The sequence below is a fragment of the Phocoena sinus genome, chromosome 2, assembly GCF_008692025.1.
Source record: "Phocoena sinus isolate mPhoSin1 chromosome 2, mPhoSin1.pri, whole genome shotgun sequence".
In the NCBI taxonomy this organism is placed as follows: Eukaryota; Metazoa; Chordata; class Mammalia; order Artiodactyla; family Phocoenidae; genus Phocoena; species Phocoena sinus.
This window is the reverse complement of record NC_045764.1, coordinates 127,845,827-127,862,119: the sequence shown is the minus strand read 5'-3', so window position 1 is coordinate 127,862,119 and position 16,293 is coordinate 127,845,827. Positions and strand designations below refer to the sequence as shown.

Sequence of the window (16,293 nt, the reverse complement as noted above, 5' to 3'; positions counted from 1 at the left end):
AAATATATATGCACCCAACTTAGGAGCACCTCAATAGGTAAGGCAACTGCTAACAGCTATAAAAGAGGAAATTGACAGTAACACAATAATAGTGGAGGACTTTAACACCTCACTTACACCAATGGACAGATCATCCAAACAGAAAATTAATAAGGAAACACAACCTTTAAATGACACAATAGACCAGATAGATTTAATTGATATTTATAGGACATTCCATCCAAAAAACAGCAGATTACACTTTCTTCTCAACTGCACATGGAACATTCCCCAGGATAGATCACATCCTGGGTCACAAATCAAGGCTGAGTAAATTTTAAAAAATTGAAGTCGTATCAAGCATCTTTTCTGACCACAATGCTATGAGATTAGAAATCAATTACAGGGAAAAAGATGTAAAAAACACAGACACATGGAGGCTAAACAGTGCATTACTAAATAACCAAGAGATCACTAAAGAAATCAAAGAGGAACTCAAAAAATACCTAGACACAAATGACACTGAAAACACGACAATCCAAAACCTATGGGATGCAGCAAAAGCAGTTCTAAGAGGGAAGTTTATAGCAATACAAGCCTACCTCAAGAAACAACAAAAATCTCAAATAAACAATCTAACGTTACACCTAAAGGAACTAGAGGAAGAAGAACAAACAAAACCCAAAGTCAGCAGAAGGAAAGAAATCATAAAGATCAGAGCAGAAATAAATGAAAAAGAAACAAAGAAAACAATAGCAAAGATCAATAAAACTAAAAGCTGGTTCTTTGAGAAGATTAACAAAATTGATAAACCATTAGCCAGACTCATCAAGAAAAGGAGGGAGAGTACTCAAATCAATAAAATTAGAAATGAAAAGGAGACGTTACAACAGACACCGCAGAAATACAAAGCATCCTAAGAGACTACTACAAGCAACTCTATGCCGATAAGATGGACAACATGGAAGAAATGGACAAATTCTTAGAAAGGTATAACTTCCAAGACTGAACCAGGAAGAAATAGAAAATATGAACAGACCAGTCACAAGTAATGAAATTGAAACTGTGATTAAAAATCTTCCAACAAACAAAAGTCCAGGACTAGATGGCTTCACAGGTGAATGCTGTCAAATATTTAGAGAAGAGCTAACACCCATCCTTCTCAAACTCTTCCAAAAAGCTGCAGAAGGAAAACTCCCAAACTCATGCTATGAGGCCATCCATCACCCTGATACCAAAACCAGACAAAGATACTACAAAAAAAAATTACAGACCAATATCACTGATGAATATAGGTGCAAAAATCCTCAACAAAATACTAGCAAACAGAATCCAACAACACATTAAAAGGATCATACACCATGATCAAGTGGGATTTATCCTAGGGATTCAAGGATTCTTTAATATACGCAAATCAATCAATGTGATACACCATATTAACAGACTGAAGGATAAAAACTATATGATTATCTCAATAGATGCAGAAAAAGCTTTTGACAAAATTCAACACACATTTATGATAACTCTTCAGAAGGTGGGCATAGAGGGAACATACCTCAACATAATAAAGGCCATATACAAAAACCCACAGCAAACATCATTCTCAATGGTGAAAAACTGAAAGCATTTCCTCTAAGATCAGTAACAAGACAAGGATGTCCACTCTCACCACTATTATTCAACATAGTTTTGGAAGTTCTAGCTATGGCAGTCAGAGAAGAAAAAGAAATAAAAGGAATACAAATTGGAAAAGAAGAAGTAAAACTGTCACTGTTGCAGATGACATGATACTATACATAGAGAATCCTATAGATGCCACCAGAAAACTAGTAGAGCTAATCAATGATTTTGGTGAAGTTGCAGGATACAAAATTACTGCACAGAAATCTTGCATTCCTACACCCTAATGATGAAAAATCTGAAAGAGAAATTAAGTAAACACTCCCATTTACCACTGCAACAAAAAGAATAAAATACCTAGGGAGACAAAAGACCTCTATGCAGAAAACTGTAAGACACTGTTAAAAGAAATTAAAGATGATACAAACAGATAGAGAGATATACCATGCTCTTTTGTTGGAAGATTCAATATTGTGAAAATAACTATACTACCCAAAGCAATCTACAGATTCAGTGCAATCCCTATCAAATTACCAACGGCATTTTTTACAGAGCTAGAACAAAAAAATCTTAAAATTTGTATGGAGACACAAAAGACCCCGAATAGCCAAAGTGGTCTTGAGGGAAAAAAATGGAGCTGGAGGAATTAGACTCCCTGACTTCAGACTATACTACAAAGCTACAGTAATGAAGACAATATGGTACTGGCACAAAAACAGAAATATAGATCAATGGAACAGGATAGAAAGCCCAGATATAAACCCACACACCTATGGTCAACTAATCTATGACAAAGGAGGCAAGGATATACAGTGCAGTAAAGACAGTCTCTTCAATAAGTGGTGCTGGGAAAACTGGACAGCTATGTGTAAAAGAATGAAATTAGAATACTGCCTAACACCATACACAAAAATAAACTCAAAATGGATTAGAGACCTAAATGTAAGACCAGACACTGTAAAACTCTTAGAGGAAAACATAGGAAGAACATTCTTTGACATAAATCACAGCAAGATCTTTTTTGATCCACCTCCTAGAGTAAGGGAAATAAAAACAAAAATAAACAAATGGGACCTAATGAAACTTAAAAGCTCTTGCAAAGCAAAGAAAACTACAAACAAGATGAAAAGACAACCCTCAGAAAGCGAGAAAATATTTGCAAACAAAACAACAGACAAAGGATTAATCTCCAAAATATACAAACAGCTCATGCAGCTCAATATTAAAAAAATAAAAACCCAATCCAGAAATGGGCAGAAGACCTAAATAGATGTTTCTCCAAAGAAGACATACAGATGGCCAAGGAGCACATGAAAAGCTGCTCAGCATCACTAATTATTAGAGAAATGCAAATCAAAACTACAGTGAGGTATCACCTCACACCAGTTAGAATGGGCATCATCAGAAAATCTACAAACAACAAATGCTGGAGAGGGTGTGGAGAAAAGGGAACCCTCTTGCACTGTTGGTGGGAATGTAAATTGATACAGCCACTATGGAGGTTCCTTAAAAAACTAAAAGTAGAATTACCATATGATCCAGCAATCCCACTACTGGGCATATACCCAGAGAAAATCGTAATTCAAAAAGACACATGCACCCCAGTGTTCATTGCAGCACTGTTTACAGTAGCCAGGTCATGGAAGCAACCTAAATGCCCATCAACAGACGAATGGATGAAGAAGGTGTGGTACATATATACAATGGAATATTACTCAGCCATAAAAAGGAACGAAATTTGGTCATTTGTTGAGACGTGGATGGATCTAGAGATTGTCATACAGAGTAAAGTAAGTCAGAAAGAGAAAAACAAATATCGTATATTAACACATGTATGTGGAACCTAGAACAGTGGTACAGATGAACCGGTTTGCAGGGCAGAAGTTGAGACGCAGTTGTAGAGAACAAACATATGGACATCAAGGGGGGAAAGCTGCGGGGTGGTGGGGATGGTGGTGTGATGAATTGGGCGATTGGGATTGACATGTATACACTGATGTGGATAAAACTGATCACTAGTAAGAACCTGCTGTATAAAAAAATAAATTAAATTAAATTCAAAAAAAAAAAAGACACATGAACCCCAGTGTTCATTGCAGCACTATTTACAATAGCCAAGACATGGAAGCAACTTAAATGCCCATTGAGGGATGATTGGGTAAAGAAGATGTGGTACGTATATACAATGGAATATTACTCAGCCATAAAAAGAAACGAAATTGGGTCATTTGTAGAGATGTGGATGAATCCAGAGACTCATACAGACTGAAGTAAGTCAGAAAGTGAAAAACAAATATTGTATATTAACGCATGTATGTGGAACCTAGAAAAACGGTACAGATGAACCGGTTTGCAGGGCAGAAATTGAGACACAGATGTAGAGAACAAACGTATGGACACCAAGGGGGGAAAGTGGCGGCGGGGCTAGTGGTGTGATGAATTGGGAGATTGGGATTGACATGTGTACACTAATATGTATAAAATGGATAACTAATAAGAACCTGCTGTATAAAAAAAATAAAGAGATTAGGAGTCTGTACATGTGGGGGGCAGGAAATATATGGGAAATCTCTGTACCTTCTCCTCAATTTTTCTGTGAACCTAAAACTGCTCTAAAAAATCAAGTCTACTAAAACAAAAATGAAGCATTTAAACTCACATCTAAACAGTGCTTTACAAAAATTATTGAGCGCTTCCTGAATATAAAACAGCTAAACCTGTTGCTGTTTTGTAGCTTTATGTGATTTTGATGGGATTTGGTTGTGAAATTAAGATGTGAGAATCTCGCTGATCTGTATCAAGTATTACCTTGCCATTTGAGAATAAAACAATTTATAACCTCCCCCAGGAAGGCATGCTAATTTTTAACATGTGTTTCTCTTTTTATGTACTAACGAAAAGCTCTTTCATATTTTAAGTTTGGTGTAAAAAAATAAATAAATAAAAGCACATATGAGCCCCTGACCCCACTGTGGATTTAGTCAAGATGTAAAAACAATATTGATTGTAGAGTTTGGAAAACAGGATTATTTGTTTCGTGGCAGTACTGAAATCTGGAGTATATGGAAGATTCCAGCTAATCAACTGGAACAACAATCGTTGTCTGTCATGTATCCTTGTCAGCACTTTAAAGATAGAAAAAAAATAGAAACATGGACCCATGGTTCTTTATATCATGCCTAACTGTTAAAAAAGAAACAAAAAACAAAACAACTCTTCATAAGTCATAAAGGTTCAGGATGAATCTGGATATTGTTCTGTGTACCTGACCGTGTGATCCTCACGTGTCTTGGAATGAGGTGGATGAAGTATGTGTGTATAGATAATCAAATTATGTATGCATATTTTTGTGTCTTATAAGTGAAGAAACTGGTTAAGGTAATTCTCCAAGGTCGTACAACTTAAAGAGTCCCCTCCTCCCAGATCTGACTCGGAACTGCTATGTTTCTGTTCAGTTTAACTGACATTTTCTTCTTTACTATGTGCCGAACACTATGTTGGGCACTGCAGATATGAAAGTGAGTAAGACAGAGTTGTCATCCTGAAGGAAGTTGTAGTATAGCAGAAAATACAATTTTAATACAGTGATAAGTTTTCTGATAGAACTGATACTCTGTCTTGTGCCAAGGTAAGGGAGAGCTTTTAGCTTACTCTGAAAGTCTAGGAAAATCTTCTCAGCAGTGAACCCCTCACTTGAAAGATGAATAAATAGTGTAACTCATAAAAGAGGTATATCCTACTTTTCTCTGAGTCCTCTGCAGTAGTGATCTGCTTTATAGAATGCCACATTATGGTTATCAATGTCTAGGTGTATTGATATTTAGGGGTGGCAATACACAGTAGAAAATATACTCTGGTTATTTCATAGAAGTGTCTTGAGTAAATTCCTTCCTTTTCCCCCAACTTCACCACCACTACCAAGAATGGGTGGCGAAATTTCCATGGTATAGGGTCACATCTGTTTCTTCCAGGCCCTCCAGAAAGAAACAGTTTGTCAGGGGAACTCGGAAAGGGCTTCTTGGACCAGATCTCTTTCAGAAGAAAATTAAGTGCCCCTAGGGGAAGTATCTTGGAAAATTTTAAACTGCCTCTGTAAACTTTGACTTTGAAGGATAGCTCTTGACAGTGCTTGCTGTGGGTAAATCCTGACGGCCTCCTCTGACGTTAGCTGTGGTGATCCGCCTGCCTTTTCTTTAGCACTATTGGTCAGGCACACGTTCCTCTGTTCCTCTAGCCTCCTGACTGACTTCCAGCTCCCAACTTTCCCTGACCTGCTTGCCTGGTTCTTTTCCAGACACCTGACCTGCCGTAACCTCAGATTCAAGCTCTGACCTGCTAACCTGGACAGTGCACGCCCAGCCTGCTGGCTGACAGACGCAGTCAGCCTGTCCCCCAACCCTGCCCTGGGCCAGAGTGTCTGACTGCTGGGCAGCAGTGACTCGCTCCACCTTCCCCCCACTACACATATAGGCGGGGCACACCAACATCTCATGAGGACCGGTCACAGCCAAGGCTAGAAAGGGAAGGAAGAAGGAAAACCTGTTAGGGAAGGTCTGGGGCGGGGGAGGAATCTAGTAAGTTTAAAGACAGCCCTCAAAAGTTCAGTCAGTCAGTAAATAGTTGAGTGCTTCTGTGTGTCAGGCATGTGCTGGGTTATAGGAGTATAAGATGAATAAGGAGGATATTTGGGATTATAAAAAACTATTGATATGAAACACTTTTACAGCATGTTTTTATCACCCTGTTATCATACTTGTCACATAGTTTTTATGCTACGTAAGGAAGTATTTTGTAACTAAACTCTTATTTTTTGTGGCTAAACTCTTAGTATTATCCTAAGTTAGCTTCCAAGGTTATTGTACCCCAAATACCATTTGTAGTTTAAAGTTGAATTATACTTATTTGACCTGCGAATTTAGGGATTTCAGGCAATGTAAGTTCTAATGTAAAATCTTACATGTGATTGTATTGAAACAGAAGGAATGATTTCCTGTTCTTGGCAAATGCTGTCATATTCTGGAAGCAAGACTGTCAGGAAAATGATGAAGTTTGCCAAATGTTATGTTCAGTTTGTGAAAAGAGACTGTGAGGCATTTTGTGAGCCTTCACCTTTAGTGTCATCTGGCCATTTGGAAGCATTGGTCAGGGATGGGTGGCAAAGTCAAAAACTTTTAAAGGCCAAGCAGGTAAATGCACTGGGGTAGGGGTGGAGCAGTGAATACAGATGAGATAGTTAAAATAATATTATCAGATATCATTGTAAAACTGCAACAACAGTGCAGTCCTGGCCAAACAGGAGGATAGCAGCATTTACCTGTCGTGCTCAACTTCTGGGCGCCATTTATCCTGGGAACCAGGCTACACTCTTAGGGGCAATTGATTGGGAGAACTGATATACTCTTATATACAATAAGGCAACAGAAAATGGTGCCATTTCCAAGGATTCACCAAAATGTAGTCAATACTTTGTGAAATGCTACTTGTTTCCTTTTCTTCAGAATTAGAAAAGCCAATGCACATTCAATACTTATTCCAAAAAATTAAATAGGTATGGTTGTAGATCATTCATTTATAGAGTTTAAACATGTTTTGAGTGACAACACACACACATACCCCAACATAGCAACAAAAGACTCAGGCTATTAATTTCTCATATTACCTGAAGAGAAAGTTTGAATTAACCACATAAAATCTCCATTCAGTAGTTGTAGTCTTGAAGATAGATTCTGCAGCAAATCAAATCGACACTCAGCAAACACTGTGAACAACTCTGAGCTCTCACTGAGTGTGCATGACATATAATATACTACTGGGAAAAATCTCTAGTTTGTTTAAAGTATAATTGGTGATACACTGTTTGATTCAGAATCAGATATGAATCAGAATCAGATAGGGTAAGGTATAAAGAAAACAGAAAAACTCATTGTAGCAGCTGGAAGAGCCTGGAAAAATTAACTCCTCTAAGGAGGAGAATTATTTCCTGACTATAGAGGTTTTCTTATTTAGCTAGTATTATTTCTTTTATCTGTTAGACAAATTATATATGTATTCAATTTCAAATTTAGGCATTGAATTGAGCACTTTTATTTTTCTTTAAGACTATCAGATGTTTGCCAGGAAAGGCTAATTGTGTGTTATCCATCAATATAAACAATAAAAAAATTCGGCCAAAAATCAAAGTTATCGCACAACCTACGCTCAGTGGTTTTTAATTGTATTGTCTTGATTTTTTCACAATTCTGTGCCAGGGTCTAATGGCTATTGATTGTCCTCATACTGGCATTGTGGACTATCAGCAGGTGGCTTTGTCATTTGCCCAGGATTTCCAAGAAGCAGGTGGCTCTGTTTTGACCAATTTTGAAGTAGAAGATATTGAAATGGCTAAAGAAAGTCCTTCAAGAAGTAAAGATGGTAAGCAATCCTTGTCTTTTCTTTTGAATACTGAATTGACTTCTAATCAAACTTGGGACTGTTTTTGGCTAGGGTAGCGCTGGCAAGAGGGCCACCAGAAGCTAGGCTACAGTAGGGCCCAGAGCTGGAGGCAGGTACAGAAGGGGTGAGGGTGAGACCGGATACGGGAGAACTGGGACTTCTAGTGAGTCTTGTGCTGATAGAACTAGGCACTGATGGGACACTTCTGACTAGTGCTAAATCCCGAACTGCCAAGGCTGTTCATGGAAAGTTAGCCTGCAAACACTTCCCTATCCAGTAGGTTAGTCAGAATCCCCTGGGAGTGCTTGTTAAAAATGCAGATTTTAGCATCACCCAGTCTTACTGAATCAGACTGTCTGGGGATAGGACATGACTCAGCCATTCTGAATTCCCCCGCCACCCCGCCCCCCCCCGCCCCAGTTCCTTCATTGTAGCCTGTACTTAGAGTTTGTTTTGTTTTGCTTTGGGGACAATTTTTTTTTTTTAAACCAAATGAATTAGTTTTTAAGCCTTAAATTCATTGTTGGGAAATTTGAAGGAGAAAAAAAGTAGTGTTCAGTTCATTCTTTCTTGACAGGTTTTTAAGGAGATCTGGGCTATCTGAGTCATTCTCCCAGTGTCCTTTTAAATTCTAAGATGATGAGCAAAATTGTTAGATAATTGAGATTGTTAGACAGGTAGCATAATCAATCAAAGCTATGATATAAGCAAGTAGATCATATTTTTTTTACCTGCTGTACCTATGCTTTATAGGTCTTTGAGATCACATGTATCTGATTGGGAACTAATTTTATAAATAGTTTATCATTGGAAATTCTGTGTTGTGATAACTCTTGCTTCTCTATACAACTTAGAATCCGCAAGGATTCAGATAACCAAGACTTGAACAACAAGTGTCATAGCATTAGTTCTGTGAGAAAATGCATACTGATTTATGATGATCCATTTTACAGCCTGTTTTCTAGGATTGCAGTTCACAGAAAAGCTGAGACTGTCTATTTTGGAGCTGGGGTGGGGAATGGTTTATAAGTATAGATTAAATGAATTAAAATAAAATATGCTAAAAACATGCCAGAGTTTTGTATATTGTCAAATATGAACTAGTTTAATCTTGTTACTTGGTAAAAAACTTTAGAATGAAAAGTAGGAGGCAATAATGGTTATGACAGAGACAATCCTTTAAATTATTACTAGAATAATGTTTATTTAATGTAGGCTTTCTTTTGCTAAAAATAAATCTTTCACTAATTTTTTTTCAGGGATGAAATACCCAATTGTTATAAGGAATACAAAGGTAAAGATTCTTAAGCAAAACTACTTTCATCTACTTTATCTACTGTCATCTCCTTTCTTAAAAAGTTGAATTAACCACAGTGCTGTATTTTATGTCATTGAATGAAATTTGTCTAATGTAAAAGTTATTCTGAGAGAAATCCTTTGAGAGCAGTGTAACAGCTTCCATTCTAAGAAGGGTTTCAACTTGGAAATGTCTTCATGAAGTGATTGTGCCAGCAAAGGATAGGATTATAAGCACTTAGAGTAATAAAAACTGATAGTTTTATTGCTCTGCCTACTTATCTACATTAACTTATTAACTGTCTGCTAAGGAGAAGACTTTGGGGGCAGGGAGCAGGTTGTGCAGAGAGAGACGAACTACTTTTCTTCATCTTCTCATAGTCTAAAACAAGAATTATGGAACGGCATAGAAGCATTTCGTTAGCTGTATGTTCATTGAACGATCAGAGTTCAGTCAGGAGAGTAGAGTCATCAATGAGTATATTATAGGAATTAGGCCTTACACAATTTTTAAAAATATTTATTTATTTATTTTGGCTGTGCCAGGTCTTAGTTGCGGCACACGGGATCTTCACTGTGGCATGCGGACTCTTAGTTGTGGCATGCATGCGGGATCTATTTCCCTGACCAGGGATCGAACCTGGGCCCCCTGAATTGGGAGTGTGGAGTCTTACCCACTGGACCACCAGGGAAGTCCCCTTACACAATTTTTAAAGGATCTGGGGAAGTGCAGGTTCAGAAGGGGAGTTGGTAGATCAGAGGCATCTCCAGCCAGTCTGAGAAGCCACGTGTGTCTAGCTGCTGAAGTGGGAATGCAAGCAGGAAGCTCATGAGGAGATATGGGGGGCTCTTGCCTCTGTCTCTACCCAAGCAGTGGGCTGGAGCAGTGCCTGATCAGTAGGAGCAGTAGTTGGGAAGCTGAATGTGGAGCTGTAATTTACTTTGCAGTGGGTGTTTGTCACTTCATTGGACTAGAATGACCTTCAGAGAATAGTGGCTGCTGCTGTACTTCTGCCTGCCAAACCATATGCAATTCCTGTTTGGTCAGCTTTAAGCTGGAACCGTATAGGGAAGCATTGTCGTTCCCAGCTTAACCAGATCGACACAGTATAACCCCCTGCAGTCCATCCCTTTTCAACTTGGCATCCATTCACACCCCTTATAACCATATTTAACTTCCAAATAAAGAGAGTAGAAAAATTATGCTTCCATCCACAAGGTGCAACTACCTTCCATACACCTGAAGACGTGCTTACTCTCCAAAAAGATACGAAGTCTACTTTATTGATCATGAATGTTCATTTCTTTTCTAGCTGAGTCACTCTCCCCCTTTGAGATCCTGCAACTTCAATACTGAGATAAAAGGTTAACCACAATTTAAGCTGTATTATTCAGTATATTAAATCAGTAGTTCTCAACGGGAGGCAGTTTCTCCTCCTAGGAGACATTTGGCAATGTCTGGAGACATTTTTATTGTCACATCTAGTAGAAGGGGGGCAATGCTACTGGCATTTAGTGGGTAGAGGCCAGGGATTCTGCTAAACATCCTACAATGTGAGAGACAGGCCCCCAGAACAAAGAGGTATCTGGCCCCAAATGTCGATAGTACTGAAGTTGAGGTGTTAGACAGTGGGGAAGTGTGTTAGTCGTCTAGGGCTGCCTTAACAGAACACCACAGACGGGGTGGCTTTAACAACAGAAATTTATTTTTTCACAGCTCTGGAGGCTAGAAATCTAGGGTCAAGGTGCCATCAGGGTTGGGTTCTGGTGAGATCTCTCTTCTCAGCTTGTGGATGACTATCTTCACAGTATGTCCTTACGTGGCCTTTTCTCTGTGCTTGCACATGTACAGAGAAAGAGCAGGAGAGAGCAACCTCTGGTATCTCTTTGTCTTATAAGAACACCATTCCTATTAGATTAGGGCTCCACTTTTGTGACCTTATTTAACCTTAATTACCTCCCTAAAGGTCCTGTCTCCAAATACAGTCTCGTTGGGCATTAGGACTTCAACGTATGAATTTGGGGAAGACACAATTCAGTCCCTAACAATGAGGATAAAGAAATAATTGGGTAATTTATAGACAAATATATTTATTTCAAAATAAGGAAGAAATACCCATAGCTACTACACTCCTCATTTCTGTCACCAGACATGTAGTCATAGCTGATATTTATAATTTCCTTCTTCCACTACTCATTCCATAGTCCCTTTGCCCTTGGCAAGCATCTCAGCTGGTCATGGTTCCTAGTTTGGTGGGGTAACTCAAACTTTCATTCCTGAAGTGTCTGTGTCATTAGAAGCCCTGCCTGTTTTGGGTTGTGGTACTTTCCATTAAGTTTTTAATAATACATGGGAAAATTAAGGCATGTCCCAGGAGAGCTACATTCCAGATGTACTCCTCTTTATCATCCCTGAGCCCTCTATGTGGTAGCAACTCAGTTTCTCCTTGAGAGTCAGAATCAGTTACCCCACTCAGTACAGTAATCCCCACTGCCTGTTGATCACTGGCAGGGGGAACCCAAAGTGGCCAAGTATGGCAGTATCAATTCCTAACTTAATGCAACCATTGCTTATTCTCTAATGGAAGCCTTTTTCCCTTGGGAACTAAGACCTCTAGACCATCAGAGCCAAAAGTTGTAGGGATAGGAAGCAAAAAATTTTACTGTAATAGTAAGGAGCTACTCCCATTTTCTACCTCTTGATTTCCAGACCTGTGAATCCTGGCTATGGGAGAAACAACACCATATATTAGTCACTGGTTTAGAGCATGTAGAGAATCCTGGAAGACCTTGCCCCAGGCCTGTAGGTGTTGCCAGCCAGCTAGTGCTGTTATTGAATCTTCAAAAGCCCATTCTACTTTTTGTCACCCAGCAGCTTCAGGATTGTGGGGGAAATGATAAAATCAGTGCATTACACAAGCATGAGCCTATTGTTATACTTCATTTCCTGTAAAATAAGCTCACTGATCAGAAGTAATTCTTCTAAGTAAAATAACATAACAGTGAATAAGGCATCCTATAAGTTCACAGATGGTGGTTTCCATAGAAGCATTGTGGGCAGGGAAGACAAATTTATATCCAGAGCAAGTGTCTATTCCAGTGAGCACTGAGTGCTGCCTTTGGTTTTTGATTGAAGTGGTCCAGGGACCATATCAGTGGCTCTGTTGATTCCGCTGTTGGCAGATTGAACATTCAGCAGTGGTTGTAAACAAATCAGCTTTGGTAAGTCCATGTTGCTGAACCCTTGCATTACCTCCTTGCTGCCATAACCATTTAGTTCATGAAACCATTGGGTGAGGACAGGGGTACCTGGGGAAATAGGCTAGCTAACGTCCACAGAGCAGGTCATCTTGTCTACTGATTATTAAAATCTTCCTCTTCCATGATCACTCTTTAGTGAACATTCATATAGTACTCAAATATCTTTTTTATCTGAGCCTGTTTGGAGAGGTCCATTCACATACCTTTTCTCTAGAGCTCCCTTTTCTGACCATCCAGCAAACCATTAGTCATTGCACATGAAGCAGTGTAAATCCATACTTCTAGCCATCTCTCCTTCTAGGTAAGATAAATAACCGAGTATAACGTTCAGTGTTCTGCCCCCTGGGAAGATTTCCCTTCACTGCAGTCCTTCAGGGCCACTCCCGAGTGGGGCTCTGGTGCTGTAGCTGTTCATTTTCAAGTGACGCCAGAATGTTGTGCAGAACCATTTGTAAACCAGGCCTGTATTTTTTTCTTCCTTGGTCAGCTGATGACAGAGAACTTTCCATGGGGCCATGGGGGCAGGCTGAGAGGGAGGAGATGATTTAGCAGTAGAGGTCATGGGAATTTGAGCCACTTGCCTGCACAATTTATGTGTGCCTACAGGACCTATACAACCCTTATCTTGTATATTCCACTTCCTCTTGATGACAGAGTGCTGTGTACACACCCAATTTTGCAGCTTGGTGAGTCAGACAATACCTAGTTCATAATGGGTAGTTCACATGGTAACTTGGTGACCTGTGGTCGAGTGCTGAGCCAAAGGCAGAAGCACTTTCTCAAAAGGAGGCTAATTACCTGCAGAGGATGGTATAACTTTCCTCCAAAATCCTACGGTTCTGTACTGATTCCACCTCTAGGGGCCTACCATGGTCTCCGTAAAGCATCACTATCAACCACACACTTCAGTTACCATCAGAGCTGCTGGATCATGTGGCCCAAGTGCCAGAGCAACCAGGGTCTCCATTCAAAAAAGGATTAAAAAGCAGAATGGTTGGCAGCGGTGGGAAGTGCAGGCCCGGTGTGGAGGAGCAACAGTGTGAAAAAACATTTGAAGTGAAGGAGGAGTAAATCCTGTAAAGCTGATGTCTCCAGTGACTTTAGAAAAGAAATAGAAAATCATCATAAGCTTTCTCTGCCTGAAGATTTCTTTTATATATATATAGATTTATTTATTTTATTTATTTATTTTTGGCTGTGTTGGGTCTTTGTTGCTGTGCGCGGGCTTTCTGTAGTTGAGGTGAGCGGGGGCTACTCTTCTTCTTGTGGTGCGTGGGCTTCTCATTGCAGTGGCTTCTCTTGTCATGGAGCACGGGCTCTAGGTGCGCAGGCTTCAGTAGTTGTGGCATGTGGGTTCAGTAGTTGTGGCTCGTGGACTCTAGAGTACAGGCTCAGTAGTTGTGGCGCACGGGCTTAGTTGCTGTGCGGCATGTGGGATCTTCCCAGACCAGGGATCGAACTCGTGTACCCTGCATTGGCAGGTGGATTCTTAACCATGGCGCCACCAGGGAAGCCCTGCCTGAAGATTTCTATCACCTCTGGAATTTCTGTGAAGAACTTGATCCTGAGAAGTCAGCGGATGCACTTTTCTGCAAGCCTTGGCCTTCCATTAATGGGTCTTTACGAAGTATAAAATGAACAAAAAGTCAGCAAGCCCAATATTAACCTTCACTGGAGATTTTACTATGACCCTCCTGAGTTCCAGACTGTTATTACTGGAGATAATAAAATTCAGTTCCACGTGGGGTATTTCAGGGAGTCTCCTGATGAACCTCCTGTATATGTTGGTATGGATGGAGCAAAGAAAAATTGTATAATTGATCAAAATGGAGATAATGTGTTTGCCGCAGTCAAATTTGTTTTGATGAAAAACTTAAGTAACATAAAAAGAAAACTAGTCTCTTGAAAAACATAGATGAAAACTGCACAGAAGCAGCCAGAGCACTGGGTTACTCATTGGAACAGAGAATCATGAAGATGAAACATAGAGATAAGAAAGTCAAGGCAAAGACTTTTCATGATGCAGGCTTAGTTGTCCCAGTAGATGAAAATGATGCTGAGTACGGAGAGCTCCCTGAAACGGATGCCAATTTCAAGGGAATTTGCAAGACAATTTTTGAGGCACAAAGTGATGAGAGACTAAAAGCTTTTGCTCTCATTCAGCGATGACTTTTGTGCAGTTTGCTAGTGATGAATGTGATTATGGGATGGGGCTTAAGTGGGAATGGACTTCCTTGTTATGGTTCAGACTATTGTCATAAAGTTACCTGCCAGCTTTTACCTCTTACCTGTACTCTGTTGAAGAGAAGTCTCTTTGCAGAAATTATTGAAGATTATCTGGTAAACAGGAGTAAAGAAAACACAGACCAACTTGCAGCATGAATGAGAGTTGGCTTTCTTTGGTGTATAATACTTTAAAGCATTAATATTAAACCTGTGATTTTTTTTTTAAGGAGTACATAAAATAAACTGATGGAAACGTTTACTAAAAACTTTTATAAAGCTAAAAAATAAAAAAGATTAAAAGTCTGCTTCTGCCCCTGCCCTCATCTAAGGAACGTTTTCACTAGAGTACAGCATCATGTGATGCAGGATATGCAGGGGCCTATGGGATACCAGTGGATATGTATTTCACCCAAATTTGCTATAGTTGTTGCTTTTATTTTGACATTTTCTTTTAGTAGAGTTAAATAATATAATTTAAAATTTAAAATATAATTTTAATATATAAATTATAAAATATAATTTAAAATTTTGAGGGACTTCCCTGGTGGCACAGTGGATAAGAATCCGCCTGCCAGTGCAGGGGACATGGGTTCGATCTCTGGTCCAGGAAGATCCCACACGCCGCGGAGCAACTAAGCCCATGCGCCACAGCTACTAAGCCTGCACTCTAGAGCCCACGAACCACAACTACTGAGCCCATGAGCCACAACTACTGGAGCCTGCGCACCTAGAGCCTGTGCTCCACAACAAGAGAAGCCACCGCAGTGAGAAGCCCATGCACCGCAACAAAGAGTAGCACTCGCTTGCCGCAACTAGAGAAAGCCCGCGTGCGGCAACGAAGACCCAACGCAGCCAAAAATCAGGTAAAATTAAATCTTTAAAAAAATAAAAAATAAATTAAAAAAATAAATAAATGGAATTGTTTAAAAAAAATGAAAAAATAAAAGTTTGAGTCAACTTATCAAGTTGAATATTTACGCTTTTATGACAGGTTAAAAGAAAATGAATTTTTAAAATAAACTTTTGGGGAGAGGATTTGCAAACTAAAGATTTATAGATTGCATATGGGGAAAAAGTCTTTCGCTTATGAAATAGCAAAAATAATGCATAGTTTATTTTTTTAAAGAAATTTATGTTTGAACAAATAATTCAATGTAAAGTCAATATTTCAATTTTGGGTGTGAGATAAATGTGTTATTGAATTTAATAATTGTTTTGTGTATGGCATAAACTGATTTCAGAGACGTATGACAGTTTTTAATAAATTTTTTCTTCAGAATTGTTCCTTGAGCTTTTTTTTTTTGGCTGTGTTGGGTCTTCATTTCTGTGCGAGGGCTTTCTCTAGTTGTGGCAAGCGGGGGCCACTCTTCATCGCGGTGCTTGGGCCTCTCACTATCACGGCCTCTCTTGTTGCAGAGCACAGGCTCCAGACGCGCAGGCTCAGTAGTTGTGGCTCATGGGCCTAGTCGCTCCGCGGCA

At 39.4% G+C, this 16,293-nt stretch overlaps 1 protein-coding gene and 1 pseudogene across 1 annotated transcript in view; both read left to right on the top strand.

The window, feature by feature from the left end:
• The window catches only part of L2HGDH (L-2-hydroxyglutarate dehydrogenase), a 51,335-nt gene that overhangs the window by 20,816 nt on the left and 14,226 nt on the right, over nucleotides 1–16,293 (top strand). Inside the window, 2 exon segments of the mRNA XM_032618226.1 lie at nucleotides 7,848–8,010; nucleotides 9,291–9,325. Coding sequence (XP_032474117.1) covers nucleotides 7,848–8,010; nucleotides 9,291–9,325 — 198 coding nt within the window.
• On the top strand, nucleotides 7,995–15,240 carry LOC116746710 (annotated as a pseudogene).